Source organism: Amblyraja radiata, chromosome 37, assembly GCF_010909765.2.
Source record: "Amblyraja radiata isolate CabotCenter1 chromosome 37, sAmbRad1.1.pri, whole genome shotgun sequence".
NCBI classification, from domain to species: Eukaryota; Metazoa; Chordata; class Chondrichthyes; order Rajiformes; family Rajidae; genus Amblyraja; species Amblyraja radiata.
Window position 1 is genome coordinate 1,369,907 of NC_045992.1, and position 23,877 is coordinate 1,393,783.

The 23,877-nt window shown below is 47.6% G+C and overlaps 2 protein-coding genes across 2 annotated transcripts in view; one reads left to right on the forward strand and one right to left on the reverse strand.

Moving 5' to 3' along the window:
* Positions 1-4,712, reverse strand: part of wdfy4 (WDFY family member 4) — a 122,553-nt gene extending 117,841 nt beyond the window's left edge. Inside the window, 3 exon segments of the mRNA XM_033012481.1 lie at positions 317-437; positions 1,497-1,670; positions 4,391-4,712. Coding sequence (XP_032868372.1) covers positions 317-437; positions 1,497-1,670 — 295 coding nt within the window. The 5' untranslated portion in view covers positions 4,391-4,712.
* Positions 4,713-8,366: 3,654 nt separating this feature from the next.
* Positions 8,367-22,772, forward strand: LOC116966337 (probable protein S-acyltransferase 23). The gene is made up of 10 exons (XM_033012463.1): positions 8,367-8,721; positions 10,173-10,308; positions 12,170-12,280; positions 12,407-12,539; positions 13,679-13,857; positions 15,090-15,163; positions 16,349-16,511; positions 17,521-17,603; positions 19,009-19,199; positions 20,780-22,772. Exons 1-10 carry the CDS (start codon positions 8,586-8,588, stop codon positions 21,242-21,244), a joined length of 1,671 nt encoding a protein of 556 aa, XP_032868354.1. The 5' UTR covers positions 8,367-8,585; the 3' UTR covers positions 21,245-22,772.
* Positions 22,773-23,877: the final 1,105 nt, after the last annotated feature.

The following is a 23,877-nucleotide window of genomic DNA, read 5'->3' on the forward strand; positions in this document are numbered from 1 at the left end:
TCCTGAAACTTGGTCGAGGATGACAATTTTGAAGGAGTAAATGAAACGGAGAGAACTGCAGATGCTGGTTTATACCAAAGATGAACACAAAGTGTTGGAGTAACTCAGCGGGTCAGGCAGCATCTGTGGAGGAAAGGATGCTTGGGAAGGGAATTGCAGAGTTATAGGTGGAGATATCTACAAGCACGCGCCTGCTTGCATCTAACCCCATGGGTGAACAAAGCATTAACATTTGTCCCTGACAAACACAACACATAAATAATCCATGAATCAATGAAACTTAGATAACTACAGGCGTATTCATCATTTGTGTTACCTCCTGATCTTTCAGCAAGCTTCTTGTTGATAGATTGCACCAGCATTCTGGAAGCTTCCGTGGAGAACGGGAGGATGCTTGGGAACCTCACCATCCAATTAGTTGAGACATTGTCAAAAATCTGTGCCATGAAATAAAGTGCAAAGGATTATGTAACATCTCAGTGAGTGAGCTCAGCACAGTGTCTTTCAACAGAGCAATCAAACTCTGTGCAATGGTTTAGTGGGTTCCCGAAAATAGTCTGCACTTTGTCAGATAATGGTCGCCACACAAAAGCTGCAGATACCCGAATCTTGAGCAAAGAACAAAAGTGCTGGAAGAAACTCAGCGGGTTCGGCAGCATCTGCGGAGGGAAGCGGACATTTTGGGTTGAATCTGAGGAAGACTCCAAATCCAAAACACCATGTGTCCATTCCCTCCACAGATGCTGCCTGACCTGCTGAGTTCCTACAGTACTTTGTTCATTATTGTGTTCCCCTCTCCCCAGCTGCCAATAGTTCCAATCTATAGCATCATGAAAGATCTGATGCATTCAATGACTCTGAGTTAACTTCCGATGTTGGGGGAGTCCAGAACCAGGGGCCACAGTTTAAGAATAAGGTGTAAGCCATTTAGAATGGAGATGAGGAAACACTTTTACACACAGAGAGTGGTGAGTCTGTGGAATTTGCTGCCTCAGAGGGCGGCGGAGGCCGGTTCTCTGGATACTTTCAAGAGAGAGCTAGATAGGGCTCTTAAAGATAGCGGAGTCAGGGGATATGGGGGAGAAGACAGGAACGGGGTACTATTGGGGATGATCAGCCATGATCACATTGAATGGCGGTGCTGGCACGAAGGCCTACTCCTGCACCTATTGTCTATTGTCTAACTTCCCTTCTGGCATCCATTACAGGGTGTGAGTTTGTCCATTGAGTGTTGACTCATGATCCTTCTCTGCCAAGCTGTCGTCCTCTATTATGCTGCTCTGCTTTACTATAAATAACTATTACTTATTTAGTGGCATCAAATGCGGGCAAATGGAACCGGCTTGGATGGGGCATCTTGGTTGGCCTGGGTGTGATGGGCTGAAGGGTCTGTTTCCATGCTATAGGATTCTATGACTCTAAAAATGTCCTCTTATGTTAGCCCTCAATCCCAACCGGGCAGGGCTACAGAAAGAGAACGCACAGAGATCACGTACCTGGAGGAAGAGGGAGATGAGGTTGTTCCATGACTTCTGTTTCTCTTCCTCTGTGAGAGCTGGGAGTGAGTGCAGGTAATCGGAGATTTGCCTTTCCAGAGTCTCCATGGCTTTGATGTCCATTGGTTCCTTGGTTTCCAGATGCTGCTTTGGTCTTTCCTTATCCCTCTCCATCTGATGTAACAAGTTAAGTCACATTTATTTATACAGCACATATAAAAAACAACTCTCGTTGGCCAAAGTGCTTTACATTGGTATAAGAATAGTATACACAAACAAACTACATACATATAACCCTCGCTCAGAGGACGTCAAGAAAGGCTTGGGAGTACAGATGGGTTTTTAGTCTCGACTTAAAGGAGTCGATGGAGGGGGCAGTTCTGATGGGAAGTGGGATGCTGTTCCTCTTAATAAGATATTTGCTTAGGAAAGAACTGCAGATGCCGGTTTAAATCGAAGGTAGACACAGAATGCTGGAGTAACTCAGCGGGTCAGGCAGCATCTCTGGAGAGAAGGAATGGGTGACGTTTCAGGTCGAGACCCTTCTTCAGACTGAAGATAGTGTTTGCCAGGTAATTGGTTCTTGGTTTCTTGGTCCTCCAAAATATTCCAAATGGAATTTAAACTGGAGGTGGTGAAGGGAGGGCTTAAGCCAGAAAGGTTTATTAGGAAGAAAGAACTACTTTAAATTTAGTTGCATCTGGTTAAGTTGAAAACAAGGGTAAGCATAGTAAGTTGAGAGAGGTAGAAAGGAAATTAAGACAGGAAAAGCCAAACTATGAGAACAAAATGGGAGCCAACATGACCCCAGCCAACAGGGCCGGCCGTATCAAGCCCTGTCTATTTCTCACTTCATGAATTCTGTGTTTCATTTTCCGCTGGCTGTTACTACACGACTTGAAGCAACTGACAACGGTGTCCCTCAGGTTAGGAAACTGTTGCAATGTAACTTGGCAAGAGATGATCTAACAGGAAACCACATCTTCTAAGTGCAGTGGGGAAACCAGGCTGATTCCCCAGATGTTCACCAGCTTATGCAGGGAGACCATGCATCCGATGTTGTGCGTTTAGTTTTGGTCGCCCTGCTGTAGGAAAGATGTCATTACGCAGGAATGAATCCAGTAAAGATTTACGAGGATGTTGCCAGCACACGAGGGGCCTGAGCTACAGGGAGAGGTTGGGCAGGCTAGGACTTTATTCTTTGCAGCGCAGGAGGATGAGGGCTGATCCTATTGAGGTGTACAAAACCACGAGGGGAATAGATAGGGTCATGTACAAAACCATGAGGGGAATAGATAGGGTCATGTACAAAACCATGAGGGGAATAGATAGGGTGAATGCACAGAGTCATGCTCCTACACAGGGTAGGGGAATTAAGATCCCAAGGACATAGCTTTAAGGTGAGAGGGGGAAAGATTTAATAGGAACCTGAGGGGCAACATTTTTTACTCAGAGTTGGTAGGTATATAGAACGAGCTGCCAGAGGAGGTAGTTGAGGCAGGTCAAATAACAACATTTAAAAGACATTTGGCCAGATACATAGATATGGAAGGTTTGGATGGATAAGCAGGCAGATAAGACTTTTCATGGCCGACCGAAGGGGGGGTGCGGAGGGTGCGAACCCCCCTTTTTGTCCCCCTAGAGTAATTAAAAAATCGCGCCGCCACCGCCGTTCAGGCCCGCCCCCGCTCAGCCCTGCCCGCACCCTCCCCCTCTGCTCAGCCCCGCCGTTCAGGCCCGCCCACTACCCCCCCCCCCGCTCAGCCCCGCCGTTCAAGCCCGCCCCCGCTCAGCCCTGCCCGCACCCTCCCCCCCCCCCCCGCTCAGCCCTGCCCGCACCCTCCCCCCCCTGCTCAGCCCCGCCGTTCAGGCCCGCCCGCACCCCCCTCATGCTACCCCCCTTTTTGAAAAGCTTCTTTGTACGGGCCTGCTTTTGCCTTCCATCACAGTGAGGAGGTGTTGGAGATTCACTGTGATGGATGTTTATGTAAATTGTGTTAAGTGTGGGTCATGGTTTTTTTTTTTTGTAATGTCATGACTGTAGGAATGAAATTTCGTTCAAACCTTGTCTGTTTGAATGACAATAAAAGGCATTCTATTCTATTCTATTCTATATGGGACTAGCTCAGATGGGGGCATCTTGGACAGCATGGACAGGTTGGGCCGAAGGGCCTGTTTCAGTTCCGTGTGACTATGATTGAGAAATGGGAATGGCCTCTTGTGGTCCACATACTCTACAAGCAGCGACAGCCAGTCCGATGCATCATATTACCAAACTACCGTGCTTTAGTGCTTCTGTAAGCAGCTGCCTCCACACCATTCATCACAAGCCCAGCAACTTGGACCTTTCTTCCACACTTAAGCCGAATCCAACGCAGACAATCTGATCCCATCAGCTTCAGTTGGAGACATAAACAAGAGGATATTTTGTCCAATATTGAAATTCCATTCACTTTCTGGACAGCGATTGTCCAGTTAAGTGACAGATTCCTCCTCACACAAAGTACAGTGCACGGTGTAAATGGGTCACAACAGCAAGAACACTATCAGAATGTATGTGTAGGAAGGGACTGCAGATGCTGGTTTACACCGAAGATAGACATAAAATGCTGGAGTAACACAGCAGGACAGGCAGCACCTCTGGAGAGCAGGAATGGGTGACGTTTTGGGTTGAGACCTTTCTTCAGGGTTCTGAAAAATAATGTACTGTTTTAGTTCCTTTTATCCCTTTGAAGTGAGCACTTCTGCATGTTTTAGAACATAGCATAGTTTAGGTTAGTTTAGTGATACACCCTGTAGAAACAGGCCCTTCTGGAGAGAAGGAGATGCTGCCTGTCCCACTGAGTTACTCCAGCATTTTGTGTCTCTCTTCAGTATTCAGTATCGGAACTTACTTGTCGCTGATGCCAGTCGATTCAAATTCCACTGTAGTGTGCAGTGTTTAGATGCGTGGTCCTCCAAACGCCAGCACCTTCATCTCCCCCATCAAATGACGAAACAGTCCGTGTAATCCATGTCGAAGCACAAGAACACTTCTCTCGTCTCCTCCACCACCAAGGCAAACTCACGTCACGTGGCTGACAAAAGAAGAAGCAAATTAAATGTGGGCTGTCCTTCCTGAATAAATCAGAAAACTTTGCAGAAGTTGTGTGAGCAAAAATAACATTCTAATTGTGCCCTCCCCATTCTCCCATGGAGGTTGAATGGCAGTAAGTGTTCTAGCCCCAGGCAGGGATTTACAATAACCAGATTAACAAGTACAGAAAAATGAAAGCAAGAGAAAGTATCTGTGCACTATAGATGCTTGATAGTGGTCGTGTATCTTCCTGTTGACTGGAAGGCTAGCAAAAATAAAGCTTTTCACTGTACCTCGGTACATGTGGCAGTGAACGCAACTAAACTAAGTTAGGATGCGTGCTGGAAATGAGAAGTTTAATTTAAACACAAAATGAGTTGTTGTAATCAGGAATGCATTACCTGAGAGCAGATTCAATAGTGCAATGTGAAACTAGGAACTGAGCAAGGTGCAGCATAGGGAGATCAGTGCTGGGAACTGGGCCAAAGTGGGCCATTCTTTTAAAAAAAACAGTGCCCAGGCACAATGGAACAAATAGACCTTTCTAGAACATAGAACATTTATCAGAGAAGCAGTCCCTTTGGCTCAAGATGTTTGTGCCGCCCATGAAGACAATTTAAACTGAACAAGGCCTGTATCATAAGTTATAGCTGCAGAATTAGGCCATTCAGCCCATCAAGTCTACACCGCCATTCAATCATGGCTGATCTATCTTCCCCTCTCAATCCCATTCTCCTGGGGTTGGCGTATCCAATTGTAACTAAAGGCCTCCAGTCTTGCTTGCATCCAGGTGAATCCTCCCTGCACCATGCATGGAGTTATATTGTAGACAGCAGGGCAGCAAAGCTGAAGCAAATTACTTTCCCTTTTAACATTAAAAGTGGGAAGGAGATTGAATTATGTACCAGTGCAAAAGTGCCCATCAGCGTTGGAAGTGGATGAAGAGGGGAAACAATATGTAAGGGGCATTTAAGGTGAGTGGGGTAAATGTGCAAGGAGTATCAGTGTGGAAATTATTATCATATTTCAGCTGGTATTGAAAAAAAGACAAAATAGTAGTCTAAGGAAGTTCTAAATTGGGACGAGGCCACTTTTATTTGGAATAGGAAGTCATTTAGAACATGTGGAGCGGAACCTGTGACTTGGAGGTCAGTCTGCCTTGGAGGCCAAGGACACAATGAGGAAGAAAGAGATTTAAAAGAATTGAGGATAAATGTTCTATCGCAACAAACGATGTTGGGCTGCTAAATCTCGAACACCCCGGATGACAAGTGTCGGAGATGGAAAGATTGGCCAGGAAAGGAAAGTTTATGTCACATACTGAATGCAAAATGCATGTCCAAATGAGTTCTGAACTGTTGACAAAATTCATCGCTGAGTAAATGAACCATTCAATGGAAAACAGGAGCTCAAATAACTGTGGTTAGTTTATTTTAAGCAGCTTTGTAGATAATGCAGTTGTGCAAAATGCACGTGACCTAGATAAATGATTTCACAAATACCACAAACGGGACGTCATTCTGCAGAAAACCTGGATGAGTTTGGAGATACAGGGATGAATTTTAAACCTAGATTATAAAACCAAACAATGGGCCTGAAAAAATACTTTCAATTTAAAATCCTGACCACCCAGGTTCAAGAACAATGTCTTCTCAACAACCATCAGACTCTTGTATATACCACACAACACGAACCTCAACTGTGAACCAGACATTTGGTTGCACAAAAGACTAAGTTTTTTGCACCAGTAATGCACAGTTGGCGTTATTAATTATTAATTTTTATTTATTATATATTATAGAAACATAGAAAAATAGGTGTGGGAGTAGGCCATTCGGCCCTTCGAGCCAGCACTGCCATTCAATATGATCACGGCTGATCATCTAAAATGAGTACCCCGTTCCTGTTTTTTTCACAAGGAACTGCAGATGCTGGAATCCTGAGTAAAACACAAAGTGCTGGAGTAACTGAGAGAATCAGGCAGCATCTGTGGAGCCTCGCCACTTTGTGTTCTGCAGATGTGATCGTACCCGAGAGAGAATTACTCCCAAAGGAATCACTCAGAAAAAAATATACACCAGTTTACATCTGACTTACAATTCATCTGCTCTCCAAAACAGCCCCTAGTTTCACTTCTGTTTCCGGGATATATTATTGCAACCATCACCTTATTTTGACAACAACATGTAGGAGGAACTAAAGAGCTTTGTTCCTTTTTAAATTCCCCGTGGATCCAATCAATTTGCACCAAAGGTTGCACAAAAGCATTACAACTGATGCATTTCCGCATAATCAGGCAATTCTTTTACATCCTATCCACCTCATTCTGCAGAAAAGGCACCAGTTGTCACCCACTGACATGATCCTGTCAGGCAGCCCTGGCCAGTTGAACCCTACGTTAGGTTTCAATTTTTAGAGATAGAGCATGGAAACAGGCCCTTAAACCCACCAAGTCCACACTGACCATCACACTAGTTCTGTTATTCCACTCACTCATCCAGTCATTGCACACACACTAAGGGCAATTTACAGAGGACCAATTAACGGACGAACCCGCACGTCTTTGGGATGTGAGAGGAAACCGGAGCACCCGGAGGAAACCCACGTGATCACAGGGAGAACGTGTGAACTTCACACAGACAGCACCCGAGGAGAGGATCGAACCAGGGTCTCTGGTACTGTGTGACAGGAACTCTACCAGCTGCGCCGATGTGTTGCCCGCACAGTGTTTGGAGTAGTGCTACACATTATGTAGATCTAGAGCAGCAAGAACTCATTGACAGTATTACAGATAGGCTCTACCTCAGCTTTCTGATCCTCTTATATTGTGTAGAGTGTCATCATCTTTCCCAATTTCATCAACTCCTTTTGAACAATGATTCATGTTTAATGCCTGATGCATGGCCATTGTTAATAAAAAGGCTCAGTTCTATAATTGTTTTCTTTCTATCTATCTATCTATCTATCTATCTATCTATCTATCTATCTATCTATCTATCTATCTATCTATCTATCTATGATATTTCATGTGATCCTGAAATTACACCAAAATGATACACGATAGAGCTAAAATTTTTGCACCACCTTACTCACCATTGTCCTGTGGTGGCCTCTTCAGATTGATGTTATATTTTACAAGTTATTCATAATTTTTAACTAGAAATTCAAGTTTAAGACAAATTTAGCAGCTAAAATCCTTGCTGGCCCAGCTTGCGACAAAGTTGCAATCGAGGAACACTCAGTCCTTTCAGCAACTTTTTAGCTGAACAGGAAGAAGCAATTGCATTCTTTTTTAAAGTCCTCGAAGCAAGAGAAGGGGGAGGCAGTGCTGGGGGGTACGCCCCTGCACAGTTGGGGGCTATGGGTGAGTGGTGGAATATGGGGAGACACAAAATGCTGGAGTAACTCAGTGGGGACAGGCAACATCTCTGGAGAGAAAGAATGGATGATGTTTCGGGTCGAGAACCTTCTTCACACTACTTGGGATGAAAGACCCCTTTGCAAACTGAACAACTCTGTTCTGAAGAAGGGATTTGGCCCCAGAAACGTTACCTATTTTCTTCGCTCCATAGATGCTGCTGCACCCGCTGAGTTTCTCCACCTGGAGCATGGTGTGTCCATTCCCCCCCACAGTTGCTCCCTGTCCCACTGAGTTACTCCCTGTCCCACTGAGTTACTCCCTGTCCCACTGAGTTACTCCCTGTCCCACTGAGTTACTCCAGCACTTTGTGTTTGGCTCCAGATTGCAGCATCTGCAGGGTGAGGTTGTGATTGTTGTGTGTGTGGGGCTTGTGTGTGATTGTTGTGTGTGTGGGGTTTGTGACTGTGGCAGAGAAACACTGCTGGTTGCAGCCTCTAGTCTAGTTTGTGGCCCGGGATTAGTTTCCATTTCCCGCCCGACCGAGTGCTGATTATCGCGGTCACTGTTCGGCAAACACGGGTTTGCGGATCATCTGCTGCGTGCAGCGGCTGGAGGAGGGGAGAGAGGAGAGGAGAGGTGTTGTCCGGGCCCGATGCAGCCGCCACCCCCCCAACCCCACCCCCACCCCGGCCCGGGAGCCGCCGGCCTGGCCCAGGCGTTGCGGAGCGGAGACTCGCATCAATGTAGCCGCTGTCTACAGCGGGACCCCAGCCTGCTACATGCCCGAGGTAGGACACGGGCACCCGGCCCCCTACACTCCCCTTCCATACACTCCCCTCCCTCCCCTACACTCCCCTCCCTAAGCTGCCCCCGCCCGAGCCGTCCCGTCCCTGTCCCCAGGGGGAGCGCTACCGTGCCCTTCTCCCCTCTTCCCCCCCATCCCCTCCACTCTCTCCCCCCCCATCCTCTCGCACCCCCCAATCTCCACCCTCTCCTCTCTCCCCCCTACACTATCCCCCACACTCACCCCTTCCCCCTCCCCCTTCTCCCCCCACCAACTCTGCCCCCCTATTCTCTCCCCCTCCCCCCCACTGTCTGCACCCCACCCCCCCCCACTCTCTCCCCCCACCAACTCTGCCTCCCTATTCTCTCCCCCCCCCCACTCTCTACAACCCCCCCCCCCCCCCCCCCCACTCTCTCCCCCCACCAACTCTGCCCCTTCTCCCCCCACTCTCTCCCCCCACCCCTCTCCTCCCTGTTTCTGTCATTCTATGGAAAGGAGACATTAGTTGCCATTGTTCTTCATCCGATGAGGAAGGACAGATGTTGTACCCACCCAACAAGATAAGCTGTGTGTAGAAACAAGGAACTGCAGGTGCTGGTTTACAAAAAAAAGAGATACAAAGTGCTGGAGTAACTCAGCGGGTCAGGCAGCACTTCTGGTGGACATGGATAGATGATGTTTCGGGTCGGGGCTGAAGAAGGACCGCTGAGTTACTCCAGCATTCTGTGAAACGTCACCTATCCATGTTCTCCACAGATGCTGCCTGACCCGCTGTGTTACTCCAGCACTCTGTGAAACGTCACCTATCCATGTTCTCCACAGATGCTGCCTGACCCGCTGAGTTACTCCAGCACTCTGTGAAACGTCACCTATCCATGTTCTCCACAGATGCTGCCTGACCCGCTGAGTTACTCCAGCACTCTGTGTCCATCTCTCTCTAGCATATTGTTTCTACCTGATTGGCCTTTACCTGTCCCCATTTCTAGTTGGGAGACGTCAACAATCGATGAATTAGCTGACCTTGACTCTGCCCTTTGGCCTCGCGCTCCTTGTAATTGGTTGGGGGTCAGTTTCAGTTTAATGATATAGCACAGAAACAGACCCTTCAGCCCACCGAGTCCGCACCGACCAATGATCCCCGCACATTGATATTACCCTACATACACACCAGGGACAATTTTACACCAAGCCAATTAACCTACAAACCTGCACGCCTTTGGAGTGTGGGAGGAATCTGAAGATCTGGGAGAAAACCCACGCAGGTCATTGAGAGAACGTACAAACTCCCTACACACGGAACCCGTAGTCAGGATGGAACCTGGTTCTCCAGTGCTGTGAGGCCCAAGTCAGTTGGTCACTCGCTGTCGGAGCTGAGGGACTGGTTGACCTGTGGCCAGGATTTTGCTGCTTCCCGCTCTGTGCACTCATTGTTCTTTGTGTTGATGTCCTCCTAAGGTTGGAATGGTTTCACACCGCTGCACCACGCTGCACTATGTGGCCACATGGACTTGGCCTATCTACTGCTGGACCTTGGGGCAGACACCAACCTCCCGAATGATGCTGGAGAGACACCCTTTCACTTTGCCTGCAGGTGAGTCAGCAAACTCCCAAATTGCTGTGGTGACTCAGCGAGTCAGGCAGCCTCACTGAACCACATGGACAGGCGATGTTGACACATGGACAGGCGATGTTGACACAAAGACCTGCAGATGCTGTTTTATACCAAATATAGAGTGGACACAAAGTGCTGGAGTCGTTCAACTGGTCAGGCAACATCTCTGGAGAACATGGATAGGTAATGTTTTGGGTTAGGACCCTTCTGAAAGATCCCTTTTAAAAAATGTCACCTATCCATGTTCTCCCGAGATGCTGCCTGACCCGCCGAGTTACTCCAGCACTCTGTGAAACGTCACCTATCCATGTTCTCCACAGATGCTGCCTGTCCCGCTGAGTTACTCCAGCACGCTGAAAAGTCATCTATCCATTTCTCCACAGATGCTGCCTGACCCGCTGAGTTACTCCAGCACTCTGTGAAACGTCACCTATCCATGTTCTCCACAGATGCTGCCTGACCCGCTGAGTTACTCCAGCACTCTGTGAGACGTCACCTATCCATGTTCTCCACAGATGCTGCCTGACCCGCCGAGTTACTCCAGCACTCTGTGAAACGTCACCTATCCATGTTCTCCACAGATGCTGCCTGACCCGCTGAGTTACTCCAGCACTCTGTGGGCCTATCCAAAATCCCTCTGTTGTATCTGGGTCCACCACCACCTCAGGCACCCACCGCCCTCTGTATAAAAATAAAATCTTGCTCCATACATCTTTTTTAACTCTGCCCTCTCACCTTAAAGCTACGCCCCATAGTTTAGTTTAGTCCACAGATACAGTGTGGAAACATGCCCTTCGGTCCACCGAATCTGCGGCAACCAGCCATCACCCCGTACACTGGGAACAATTTTACACAAAAATGCTGGAGAAACTCAGCGGGTGCAGCAGCATCTATGGAGCGAAGGAAATAGGCAACGTTTCGTCCCGAAACCCTGAAGGAAATAGGCAACGTTTTGGGCCGAAACCCGGAAGGGTTTCGGCCCGAAACGTTACCTATTTCCTTCGCTCCATAGACGCTGCTGCACCCGCTGAGTTTCTCCAGCCTTTTTGTATACCCACTAGGAACAATTTACAATTTTATGGAGGCCAACTAACCTACCTGCACGTCTTTGGGATGTTGGAGGAAACCCAAGCATCTGGAGTAAACCCACGTGGTCACAGGGAGAAGGTACAAACTCCGAGTTGGACCGAAGGGTGTGTTCTAGAGTGAAGTCATGAGTTTAATTGTTATATATATGCGCCGACAATGGAAGAATGAATTGTGAACAGGCCTGTAACACAACACGTACAGATTATATGTAAGCAACAACATCCAATAAATCAATAACTCCATAACAACTGCAAAAAAAACCAAAGTCCTTACCACAAACAAAGCCTGATTCTGTTCTGTACGACACTGTGATGTCGCCCTCTTCCCTCTCTACCCCCCCCCCCCCCTTTCTCAGGGCCTGGCTTCCCACAATAAACTTCCATAGCTTTTTTAGGAAGGAACTGGTTTACACTGTAGATGCAAAACGCTGGAGTGACTCAGCAGGACAGGCAGCATCTCTGGAGAGAAGGAATGGGTGACGTTTCGGGTCTGAAGAAGGGTCTCTCCAGTATTTTCTGTCTTATCTGATTCTTAAGGAAGGTGTTGTGAATTCCCCCCCCCCCCACCCCCCCCCACACACTCTTTGTGTGAAGGAATGCCTCCCAACATCACCATTGATGAATCAACATGTTGTTAATAGGCTTTTGTTCTCTCCATCCCAGCAGAAGTGGTCTATCTGCGCTGATCCCAAATGTGTCTTCCATTATACGTGTGACTAACGCCAGTGTCTTTCCTTGTTTAACTACTCCAGACGTGGGGATGTCTACATAATGGACCGGATGGTGAAGAATGGAGCAGATGAGATGTTGCTGGATCGTCAAGGGAAGACAGCGCTGCATCAGGCAGTGTCTGGTGGCTGCATGTACGTGAGCATTGGGGCAGTGTGGTGTGGTTTGTGTGGTCTAACGTGGCTTGTTGCAACGACCCTTGGAAGCAAAACGCTCCATGACTCGGGCCAGCTTGTCATTCTGCTGCCTCTTATCTCCAGAGCCGCCATCCGCTACCTGGAGGAGATGGGTCACTTCAGCTTCCTCGACTCGGACAAGTTCCTGCAAACACCTCTGCACATCGCCACTTCCATCGGCAACGAGGACGTGGTGAAATATTTGCTGAGAGGAATGGTGAGTGACCTTTAGATAAGAAGAAGGTTCCTCAACACAGGACACAGAAGCTAGAGGTCCAGAACGAAAGGTGGAGGTGCCTCCTGCTCCGACTCTTGATCCTGTACATGAGACGGAGAGAGAATGAAGAATCAAAGGCACTGTACTAACACTATACTCCGACTCACTTCAGTCTGAAGAAGAGTCTTGACCAGAAACGTTGTCCATCATTTTCTACAGGTACATGGATAGGGAATGTTTGGAGGGATTTGGGCCAAACATGTGCTGGTGGGACATGTAGATGGGGCATCTTGCTCGGCATAGGCATTGGGTCCAAGGGCATGTTTCCGTGCTTCATGACTATGACTCCATCCATATCCTCCAGAGATGCTGCCAGAGCTGTGAGTTACACCAGCACTTTGTAGTCTACGCAAGATTCCAGCATCTTTAGTTTTTATTTGTGATAGGAGTAGAATTAGGCCATTCAGCCCATCAAGTCTACTCTACCATTCAATCATGGCTGATCTATCTTCCCTTCTACCCCTATTCTCCTGCCTTCTCCCCATAACCCCTGACACACGTACTAATAAAGAATCTTTCTATCCATTGATGGCTTCCACAGCATTCTGTAGCAATGAATTCCACATATCCGCCACCCTCTGACTAAAGAAATTTCTGCTCATCTCCTTCCTAAAGGAATGTCCTTTTATACTGAGGCTATGACATCTAGTTCTAAGCTGTCCCACCAGTGGAAACATCTTCTCCACATCCACTCTATCCAGGTCCTTTTTGGTAAGTTTCAATGAGGACACCCCCCCCCTCGACCTTCTAAACTCCAGCGAGTGCAGGCCCAGTTCCGTCAAACGCTCATCGTACGTTGACCGACTCTTTAAGGGATGGGCATTGGGTCCAAGGGCATGTTTCCTTCACACAAAGGGATAATTCTCGTAAATCTCCTGTGGACCCCCTCCAGAGCCAGCACATCCTTCCTCAGATATGAGGCGCAAAATTGCTCACAATACTCCAAATGCACTCCGACCAGCGCCTGTGACCTGAAGCCTCAGCGTTACATCCCGGGTTTTTGTTTTCTGGTCCTCGTGATAAATGCAAGTATTGTTGCTTGTGTCGGCACGGCACCAACATTGTGTGTTTATTTACAGAGGTGCAGTGCGGCTGAGATTGACACCTGGGGAATGACTCCCTTGCACGTGGCAGCTCACACCGGTTCGGTGGCCATCTGCTTGCTGCTGCTGGCCAAGACTGGGACCTCCAACCTGCAGCTACAAAACAAAGATGGACTCACCCCCCTGGACTTGGCCAAGCGAGGAAAAACCCACAGGTTCACCTGCAGTTTTGGTTTATATTAGTTGTTTAATGTAGAACTTGAGGTTTCAATCCCTGTAGTAAGTTGGCCTCTTGATATTGGCGTGTTTAAAGGTAGGATAGGTACGTCATCGGGGCCTTCAGGTGGGCATCCTCCTTCTTTGACATTTCATTGATAAGCCCACAGCGTCTCCAGAGGGCTCAACGGTGATACCTGGCGTCCCAGGTACACCCCCCTCAATTCCACACCCTCCTTTCTTGCAATCTTGCAACCCAATTGTTGTCACTCCTTTGATCCAAAGCCAATTGCTGCTTTATTCTACTGCATTTGACAATGACTTGATTGCTTGTTTGAGGGAGTGACCCCTCACTCCCATTTCCTTCAATGGACTGGTCGTAGATGTAGCAACAAATCCCCTGCATCGCACTTCTACAGGGTAAACCTTGGTCTTCCAGCCATTCTGGGCAGCTTCAGTTGCCAGTTCAGAGTACTTGGTCTTTTTCTCTCTCATAGGCTTCTTCAACACCATCTTCCCATGGAACTGTCACTTCCACAACCTATGCCAACTTGGCTGTTGTGGACCACAGGACCATGTCTGGCCGGAGTGTTATAGTCACAATGTCTGGGGGAAACACAAGGTTCTTTTAGAAAATAGGTGCAGGAGTAGGCCATTAGGCCCTTCGAGCCAGCACCACCATTCAATATGATCATGGCTGATCATCCCCAATCAGTACCATGTTCCTGCCTTCTCCCCATAGTAAGTAAGTAAGTTTATTGGCCAAGTATTCACATACAAGGAATTTGCCTTGGTGCTCTGCCCACAAGTAACACCATGACATACAGTGACAGTTACGAATGACTCAGAAAACACTAAACATTAATAATAATAAAACATTAATGATAAAACACCATTGATCAAGCATGTGAACCAACAAAATACCAGATCAAAGGGAGGCTACAGATTTTTGGCTGTTGAGTAGAGCAACTACTCGTGGATAAAAACTGTTTTTATGTCCTTGATTCCATTAGCTCTAAGAGCTAAATCTAACTCTCTCTCGAAAACATCCAGTGAATTGGCCTCCACTGCCTCCCGTGGCAGGGAATTCCACAGATTCACAACTCTCTGGGTGAAAACGTTTTTCCCGGGGTGCATGGGGTGTGTCAGCTCCTATTCCTAGACTCATAGAAATGAGAAACTCCCTCACTGTTATTGATACTGTTCCCTGGTTATTATCTGTTTCTTACAGACACCAGGAAGTTGCAAAGATTTTGACTGAATATAATAAGAAAGCACAGAATGGGAAACCCAAAGAGCCAACTGGTAATTGTTTTAAGTCTTTATCGACAAGTTTGTTCTAAGTCTTTACTAAAAGATTCAATTGATAAATTGTTTTAGGACTTTAGTAACAGATGCATAAATGCTTTGTTTATTGGAAGTTATCTGCTTTGTGAATTATGCTGGCCAGTAATAACAATTTTAGTGTATCTATTTAGTACGTAGTCAATGCTCGCTGCCGACCAGTAAGGCAGCGTTTCAAGGTGAAGGTGGACTCTGATTCTCGTTGGTATTGATTTATTCTCGTCACTTGCTTTGCGTGTTAGCCACTCAATCCATACCGTACATGAGGATGTCAGAGGTTTATGGGGAGACGGGGTAGAGAGGGGAAGATAGATCAGCCATGAATGAATGGCGGAGTAGACTTGATGGACCGAATGACCTTATTCTGCACCAAGAACTTACGAAGTCTGATTTCAACCAAGCCTTACACAAGCACAACGTAGAGAAAAGAGAAAAAAAACAACCAAGTGAAGAATATAGTGTCACAGTTGCTGAAAATACGGGAATAAAGTACAAAGGCTGCAATGAGTTGGGTTGGAAGGTCAGAACTACACCCTTAACTTGTGAGAGGTCCATTCAATTGTCTGAAAACAATGGGGAAGAGGTTGTTCCTCAATCTGGAGCTATGTGCCTTCAAGCTTTTGTACTGTTTGCCCAGCAATAGATGCGGGAAGAGGGAGTGACCAGGGTCTTCTTCTTGTGTAAGGGGTGCACAGCCTAAAGTTCTTAGATCTTATTTGATTGTGCACGCCGGGTTGATTGCATTCATCGAAACAGGGCGGACCACGTGAAGGTTGCAATCTCCCGCCCCAGTGACCAGGGTGAAAATGGTGCTTCATTACGTTGACTGCTCTCCAGAGACAGCATGGTGTAGATGGAGTCAATGGGTAGGGGGGGGAGATGGGAAGGGGGGCTGGCTTGTGTGATGGACTGTGTGCCTTCCACATCTATTCATCATAAATGCAAGAGTAACAACATGATATAATCGGAATCATTCTGGAACTTGTCTGGCCCTGAAACATCTTATACAAATGACTTGTGTGAGGAATCATAGAACATAGAACAGTACAGCACAAGAACAGGCCCTTCGGCCCACAATGCCTGTGCTATCATGATGCCAACTATCATCTACTGCACATAATCCATAAAGGCTCTTTGTATTTTTAGGTCTGTACTATGGCACCTTGTTTTACCCAGCGATTCTGAGCTCGATCATATTCGTTATCGCCAGCTACCTCGGGGAATATGGGGGTATTTTCAGCGTAGTTGCTTTTGCTGTTCTCATCAGGTTCACCTTCTTCCAGTACCACCGGATCTCCCATTACTCCAGGTAAGGTGATTCCCACCAGCATCACTACTCTTCCCGCCTGCTATCACAGCCTTCCTCTGAGTAAAAGACTCCGTATATTCTGGTCTACACAACACAGTGGGGAATCAAGAATTGGAGGGCATACGTTTAAACTGAGAGGGGAAAGATTTGATAGGAACCTGAAGGGCAACATTTTCACTCAGAGGGTGGTAGGTGTATGGAACAAGCTGCTAGAGGAAGTAGTTGCGGCAGGGACTGTAATAATATTTAAAAGATAATTGGACAGGTACATGGATAGGAAAGGTTTAGAGTGATATGGGCCAAAAGGGCCAAATAGGACTAGCTGAGATGGGGTGCCTTGTGGGCATGGTTAAGTTGGGTGAAGGGCCTGTTTTCATGCTGTACGACTAAATAGGACTAGCTGAGATGGGACATCATGGACGAGATGGGTCGAAGGTTGTTCCCGATGTTGGGGAAGTCCAGAACAAGGGGCCACACAGTTTAAGGATAAGGGGGAAATCTTTTAGGACCGAGATGAGGAAAACATTTTTCACACAGAGAGTGGTGAATCTCTGGAATTCTCTGCCACAGAAGGTAGTTGAGGCCAGTTCATTGGCTATATTTAAGAGGGAGTTAGATGTGGCCCTTGTGGCTAAAGGGATCAGGGGGTATGGAGAGAAGGCAGGTACAGGATACTGAGTTGGATGATCAGCCATGATCATATTGAATGGCGAATGGTGCAGGCTCGAAGGGCCAAATGACCTACTCCTGCACCTATTTTCTATGTTTCTATGTCTGTTTCCCTGCCATACGACTCGATGACAAGTCAACGTTTGGAAACACTGAACAGACCATTGTGACGAACAATGCATGATTTCCTAATGAATCAACTCCATATGCCTCCGTGCTTGGAAGTGGGACCGCCCCGCGAGGCCGTAAGCCTCAAGCGACCACGTTTGGTTGCGCTGGACGCATGCAATCGCATGCTGGTGGGACAGGCCCTTAACACTCTGCTTTATCATCCCCACAGGTGGCCCAACCCAGTGTACCTTGGCACCTTTGCTGCAGGAATCCTTCATTCTTTTTATTGTTTCTACAGCAAGATCCTACCCGATATCCTTTACCTGCACTGCTGTATTTAACAAACATTAAGATGGTGATCCACAATAGTTAGACGTGGACCATTATCCCTACCAATATCCAATGGCCCAAGGTACCTCTGACGTAGAGAATTCAAAAGAAAATATTCCTTTCTACGGAAGCTTCCACCTTCTTTACAAAATATGCCACCATGCTCCAGAGCCAATAGATTATCACTGTGATGCCAGGATGCTTTCAATTAGATTTGGGTAAATGGTCCGATGTTTCCCCATGCCCCTATACATTTTAAAGTATTTTGAACACTACTATTTGGTGGCGCAGTAGTAAAGCTTCTGCCTCTCAGCGCCGGAGAACCAGGTTCGATCCTGACCTTGGCTGCTGTCTGTGTGGTGTTTGCACGTTCTTCGTGTGACCGTGCGGGTTTCCTCCCACATCCCACATAAAGATGTGTGGGTATGTAGGGTAATTGACCTCCGTAGATTGCCCTTATGGCGTAGGGAGTGGATGAGAAAGTGGGGTGACATGGAACCGGTGTATGGATGGTCGACATCGACTAGGCCGAAAAGCCTGTTTCCACACCATCTGACTCTATGATTGTGAACAACCCATCAAATCTCCCCGCATTGTTTGCCCTCAGTCTTGCTCTTTGGATTTACCTTCTCCCATTCTCGATGATAGCCACCTGGGCTTGCGGGCTATAGTTAAAGGGAGAAGTCGGGCAGGCTGGGACTTTTGCCTTTGGAGCCCAGGAGGCTGAGGGGTGACATTACTGAGATGTAAATGATAACGAGGGGCATAGATAAGGTGAATGCTCATAGTCGTTTTGCCCAGAAGTGAGGATTCTAAAACTAAAGGGCAGACGATTCAGAGTGGAGAGATTTAACCAGTAGCTCAGAGGCAACATTTTCACTCAGAGGGAAGTCCCTAACTGGAATGAGGAAGCGGATACAATTACGTGACGTGTACACGTATAGGGAAAGGAAGAGTTTAGAGGGCAATGGGCCAAATGCAGGCAAATGGGACTAGTCTAGAAGGCCAATTTGGTTAGCATGCACAGGGTGGGTTGAAGGGCCTGTTTCAATACTGTGCGGCTCTGTGATGGAGCCTTGTATCATGTCCTTGCCTGATGCTGTACAGTGGGGACTGCATTCCCTATAATTCCTATCCAACTCCATTGCCTCTCCAGCTCCGATTGTAGGGATCCAATTCCTCTGCAACTCTGTAATCTTCCTTTTCAGTTATTTCCTGTAGATAATATGGTCACACATCGACTCCCACTCAGAGAATGAGTTGGGTCTTGAGCGTGAGCTACAGGATACGTGTTCACATCAACACTGGTGGCTTTTAATGAGGTGGATATTGAAGACAATTGGCAGCTGAGCCCACAAAGGGTGATATTTCTCCTTGACCACCGCACCTCTCTGGCCAGCGAAGCCGCTGCTGTGTTTCATGACGCTGCTGGCTACTCTTTTGTTCGGGATGTTCATGAAACTGCTGACCAAGGACCCTGGGAATCTGCACAAGTCTGACTTTGGGACCAAGAGTTTGACCTTCACTCACCTGATAAGAACCAAGCAGAGTCCATCTTGTTTCTGCATCTACTGTGAGGTACGGGCCGCTGCTGTGCGAGCGGGCAGCTTGTTCGTGTGCTTGCTCAGCGCTGTTAGAAAAACACCAGATATGTTTGGAGCGAAGGAATGGGTGACCCTTCGAGACCCTTCTTCAGAACGTCACCTATTCCTTCTATCTGGAGATGCTGCCTGTCCCGCTGAGTTACTCCAGCTTTTTGTGTCTATCTTCAGTTTAAACCAGCATCTGCAGTTCCTTAATAGTCAATATTATTCGTCACTCATACACCCGAAGGTGCAGTGAAATGAATTTGCCAGCAGCGATACAATAAAAAAGAACACACAATACACAATAAGATTTAACACAAACATCCACCACAGCATTCTTCACTGATGGAAGGCACAAAGTTCAGTCAGTCCTCCACCTTGTTCACCCGTGGTCGGGGCCATTAAACCCTCTGCAGTCGCCGCTACCCAGTTTACCTTCGTAAACAGTTTAGTTTAAGAAGGAACTACAGATGCTAGTTTGATTTCTCCAGAAGTGTGTAATTTGGGGATACAAAAGTTGATCCATCTCATACAGAGGGTGGTGGGTCTCTGGAACATTGCAGAATGCATTGACCTTGTACATGTTGTTAACCCTGAACCTGCCCCATTATATAATACTAACATTTGTCCATTTTAGCGTCTTCAACTTATTAGAGTTAAGCCATTTATTTTGTGCAGATACGTTAATAACATCTGAAAGAAATTCGGACAGGTGCATGGATAGGAAAGGTTTAGAGGGATATGGGCCGAACGCGTGCAGGTGGGACTACTGTAGATGGGGCATGTTGGTCAGCGTGGGCAAGTTTGGCCAAAGAGCCTGTTTACATGCTGTATGACTCTGGTCAGCATGGACAAGTTGGATTCAAGGGCCTGTTTCCGTGCCGCATGTCTATATGCCCTCTCGGGCTGTAAACAACACTAAACATGGGGGGAAAAACAGAAAATGCATCTGCAGAGAGAAAAACACACAGTGCAGGAGGAACTCACAGGGTCAGGCAGCATCTGTGGAAGGAATAGATAGGTGATGTTTCAGGTTTGGGACCCTACCATGCCCTCCACAGATGCTGCCTGACCCATTGAGTTTCACCAGCACTTTATGCTTTGCTCAATATTCCAGCATCTGTGGTGCCTTGTGTGTCAAGCTAATAAAGAACACACCAAGTAACGGTCCAACAGGTTTATTAGCATAAAGTTACACTGCAACTGGTCACCACCCTGGCTACATCCTGACTAACGGCTAGTGGCTGAAAACGTTAGTGACATATGGTGACTCTAAGGTAAGACCCGGACTGGATTATGGATTCGAGTGGTGTATAACATATCTGTGTTAGTATTGGGTAGAGCAGGTCTACATTGTGTCATCATGTTCTCGTTCCTTCAAGTTAATAGTTGCAAGAACGTTGGGCATTGCAAACAGTGTTTGACTGGGCAAGATAATGGGAGGTTATGCAGGTACATGTCTAGTGGCTAACAATATGATGGAATATGCAGTCTCGTGGATACTTGTATGATTTGGAGAATGGTGTGTTGGAATCTTATCTTATTTAACTTTATCCCAAATTATTTATTTAGATTGTTCAGCCAGAAGGAACGAAGCACTGCAGACTCTGCAACAGTTGCATGGAAAACTTTGATCACCACTGCCTCTTCCTCATGAAGTGTGTGGCAAAGAATAACCAGAGACTCTTCATTCTGTTCCTGCTGGAGATCATTGTCTCCCACTTGACCTTCATATTGTCGGCTCTGTATGCCGTCCACCTTCAGTATGACCTGAGCCTTGAGGTGTTCCTCAAGGTTGTTGGTTGCCAGCCCTGGGTGATGGGCTTGGCCCTGATGAACATGGCCACTATGCTGTGGGAGGCTGTAGTGCTGAAGGCCCAGCTGATGGCCATCTCCACCAGCACCGCCACCTCCCGCAAGGACAGAGCATGCGTCGCGGACTTCACCTGGAGCCACTTTGTGAAAAGCGTGGTGGTGTTTCTCATCTTTGGCCAGAGGATCCAAAACAGCCACGGAAATCTCTCAAACCACCTTTAAACAGCAGAACTGACAAGAGCTAGAACCCCCCCACCTCCAATATTAAGTTGCTGAGAAGGGGGAGAGGTTGACAGTGATAGGATGGAGACTAAGACTGAAAGTGGAAACACAAGCTGATCCAACAGCAAAATAGACATATGTTATGCTGGCCTTCATCAGCGGGGGCATTGAGTATAAGAGTCAGGAAATGATGCAGCTTTATAAGACTTTGGTTAGGCCTCATTTGATGTATTAGAGTCATAGAGTGATACAGTGTGGAAAATGGCCCAGGAAACAGTGTTTGGATACTGGGATTGGATGCGCGTATAGGCCAGGTGTGGCTGTAATGGGAAGGTGCTGGGGGAAGGGGGGGGGGTGATGTTGGTGTGGATGCAAGAGTGACCCAGAGCTTCAGGGAGGGAACAGTCCCTTTAGAGTTCTGCGGGGGGAGGGGTTATGTGTGTCTCTTCAGGCTGACGAGGTGTAACTAGAGGAGTTTTCTCTAGGTAGACAAAAGTGCTGGAGAAACTCAGCGGGTGCAGCAGCATCTATAGAGCGAAGGAAATAGGCAACGTTTCGGGCTGAAACCCTTCTTCAGACTCCTCAAGTTTCCTCAAGGTTAGTTCTTCCCCACAATTATATGGTGGCATCGATCCGTCTGCGGGAGACGATGGTGCGGCTTTGACGTGGTCCTACTTGGAGAGGGGAATGTTTCATCTGTGGTTGCATCTCCTGATGTGGCTGACTAGGCCTGTCCCTGGCTGGCAGGCAGACCCTCCCACAGCTTCCACAGGTGAAGTTGTCTCTGGCCGTTGGATCGGGGAGTGTTTTGCTGTTGCCATTGATCATTTAGTGGTGTTGGCTCCCCGGGTCTTGGACCACATGCTACTGTGGTGCTTCATACCCACGTGGAGGTCCTTTCTCCACCTCCTCACCTGCACCTTCCCAATGGTCAGAGCCAATGTTAACATTTGTCCTATCTCTTGTAATTGTATGCTTGTAGCATTTACTGTATTGGGGAGGTGGAAGGTGTGGAATGCAAGTGTCTAAGTATGTTTTGATGACTAGTAGGTGGGAGGGCGCACTATGGTAATGATATTAGGACTCTGCATGGACTGAGTGAGGGGAACATGCAGCTTATTGTAGGTTAGGGTGAGATGGACCTAACTAGGAGGTTCCGAGACTAATTTCTAACCTGAGAGATTGCAAATGTGAGAAGTACAGAGATTGTTGAGCGGGCAACAAAATTCAAAATTCAGGGGTATCAAGTAGTTAGGAAAACGAATGGCATAATAACCTTTGAAAATGGGAACCATTGTTGCAATTGTACATGGTCGATGAGGCCCCATTGGATGGTTTACGTCCCTTATTTAAGGAAGGCCATGCAGGGAAAAAGACACAAAGTGTCGGAGTCTCTCAGTGGGACAGAACCTCCACATTTGTCAGATTTGAGAACCTGTCCCGACAACAGAGAAATATCAGACCTCATGCAGCGAAACATATCTGAGGCTATCATTGTAATTCAATATAAACCATCCATGATACTCTGCTTCACTGCCTCCATTGTTTTCATTGTGATTTGTTTTTCTGTGTCACTCCTTGATAGTTATGTTGCTATCTGGGACATAGGACAATAAAACACTCCTGACTGTCTCTAAAGCTTGCAGCTTTGTATTTGGAGGGAGTATTGCATCCTACAAGGCACTGCTTCCCTCTGGTGGCCTCTTGCATATATGCACATCTGTGCAACATCTTTCAAACACAAAGATAGACACAGTGCTGGAGTTACTCAGCGGGGTTAGGCCACATCTCTGGAGAACATGGATCAGTGACATTTCAAGTGACTGCATAAGAAAATGTGGGGTTGAGAGCCTACTAACAAAAACAGTCCATGCTTTGCCCAGAGACTGTGGATGAACCAAGTTCAGAGTCTGCTGAAGGTGAGATATGTGGTGTTTAGGGCTGTACAAGTCCCGGTGTGACCTCCTTAAGGCCACCTCAATGCAGAGACAATTCCGCAATAAGCCAGAATCAGGCTGGTCGGAGAATTAGGATGGGAGGAGGAGGGGGTGGGTGGTGTGGAGAGAGAGAGAGAGCGAGGGGGGTGGAAAGCAAGGGTTACTTGAAGTTGAGAAGTTACTCCTAATCAAAGATCCTATAGGGAGGTTGCACGGCAGTCGAGGCCACTCTTACTGTTGGCACGCAACGCCAACTGGAGTACACGCGGTGAACTGCAGGCAAGTTCACGGCAGTCGAGGCCACTCTTACTGTTGGCACGCAACGCCAACTGGAGTACACGCGGTGAACTGCAGGCAAGCGCTTACCATGGCTTCCAGTGTAACGGGCCTGTCATCTGTCCCAGCATCCGGACTCCACGCTGACTGGTTCCACAATCGCGGACCCCGGGCCATCTATCCCGGGGAGGGTGGGGGATGGTTGGGGCGTGGTGGGGGAGGGGAAGGTGGTTGGGTGGGTAAGGTGATGGGGGGGGTGGGACGGGACGTGGTCGGGCGGGTGGTTGGCGTGCCGGTGCAGCGCGGTCAGTGACTCTGGGTGGGCGGAGGGACCAGACCGTCCCCAACTGTACTGCTGCTGACGGGGGCATTGCCGGGTTTATGTCCCCGTGTGTGTGTGTGACCGCTGCCCGGAGCTGC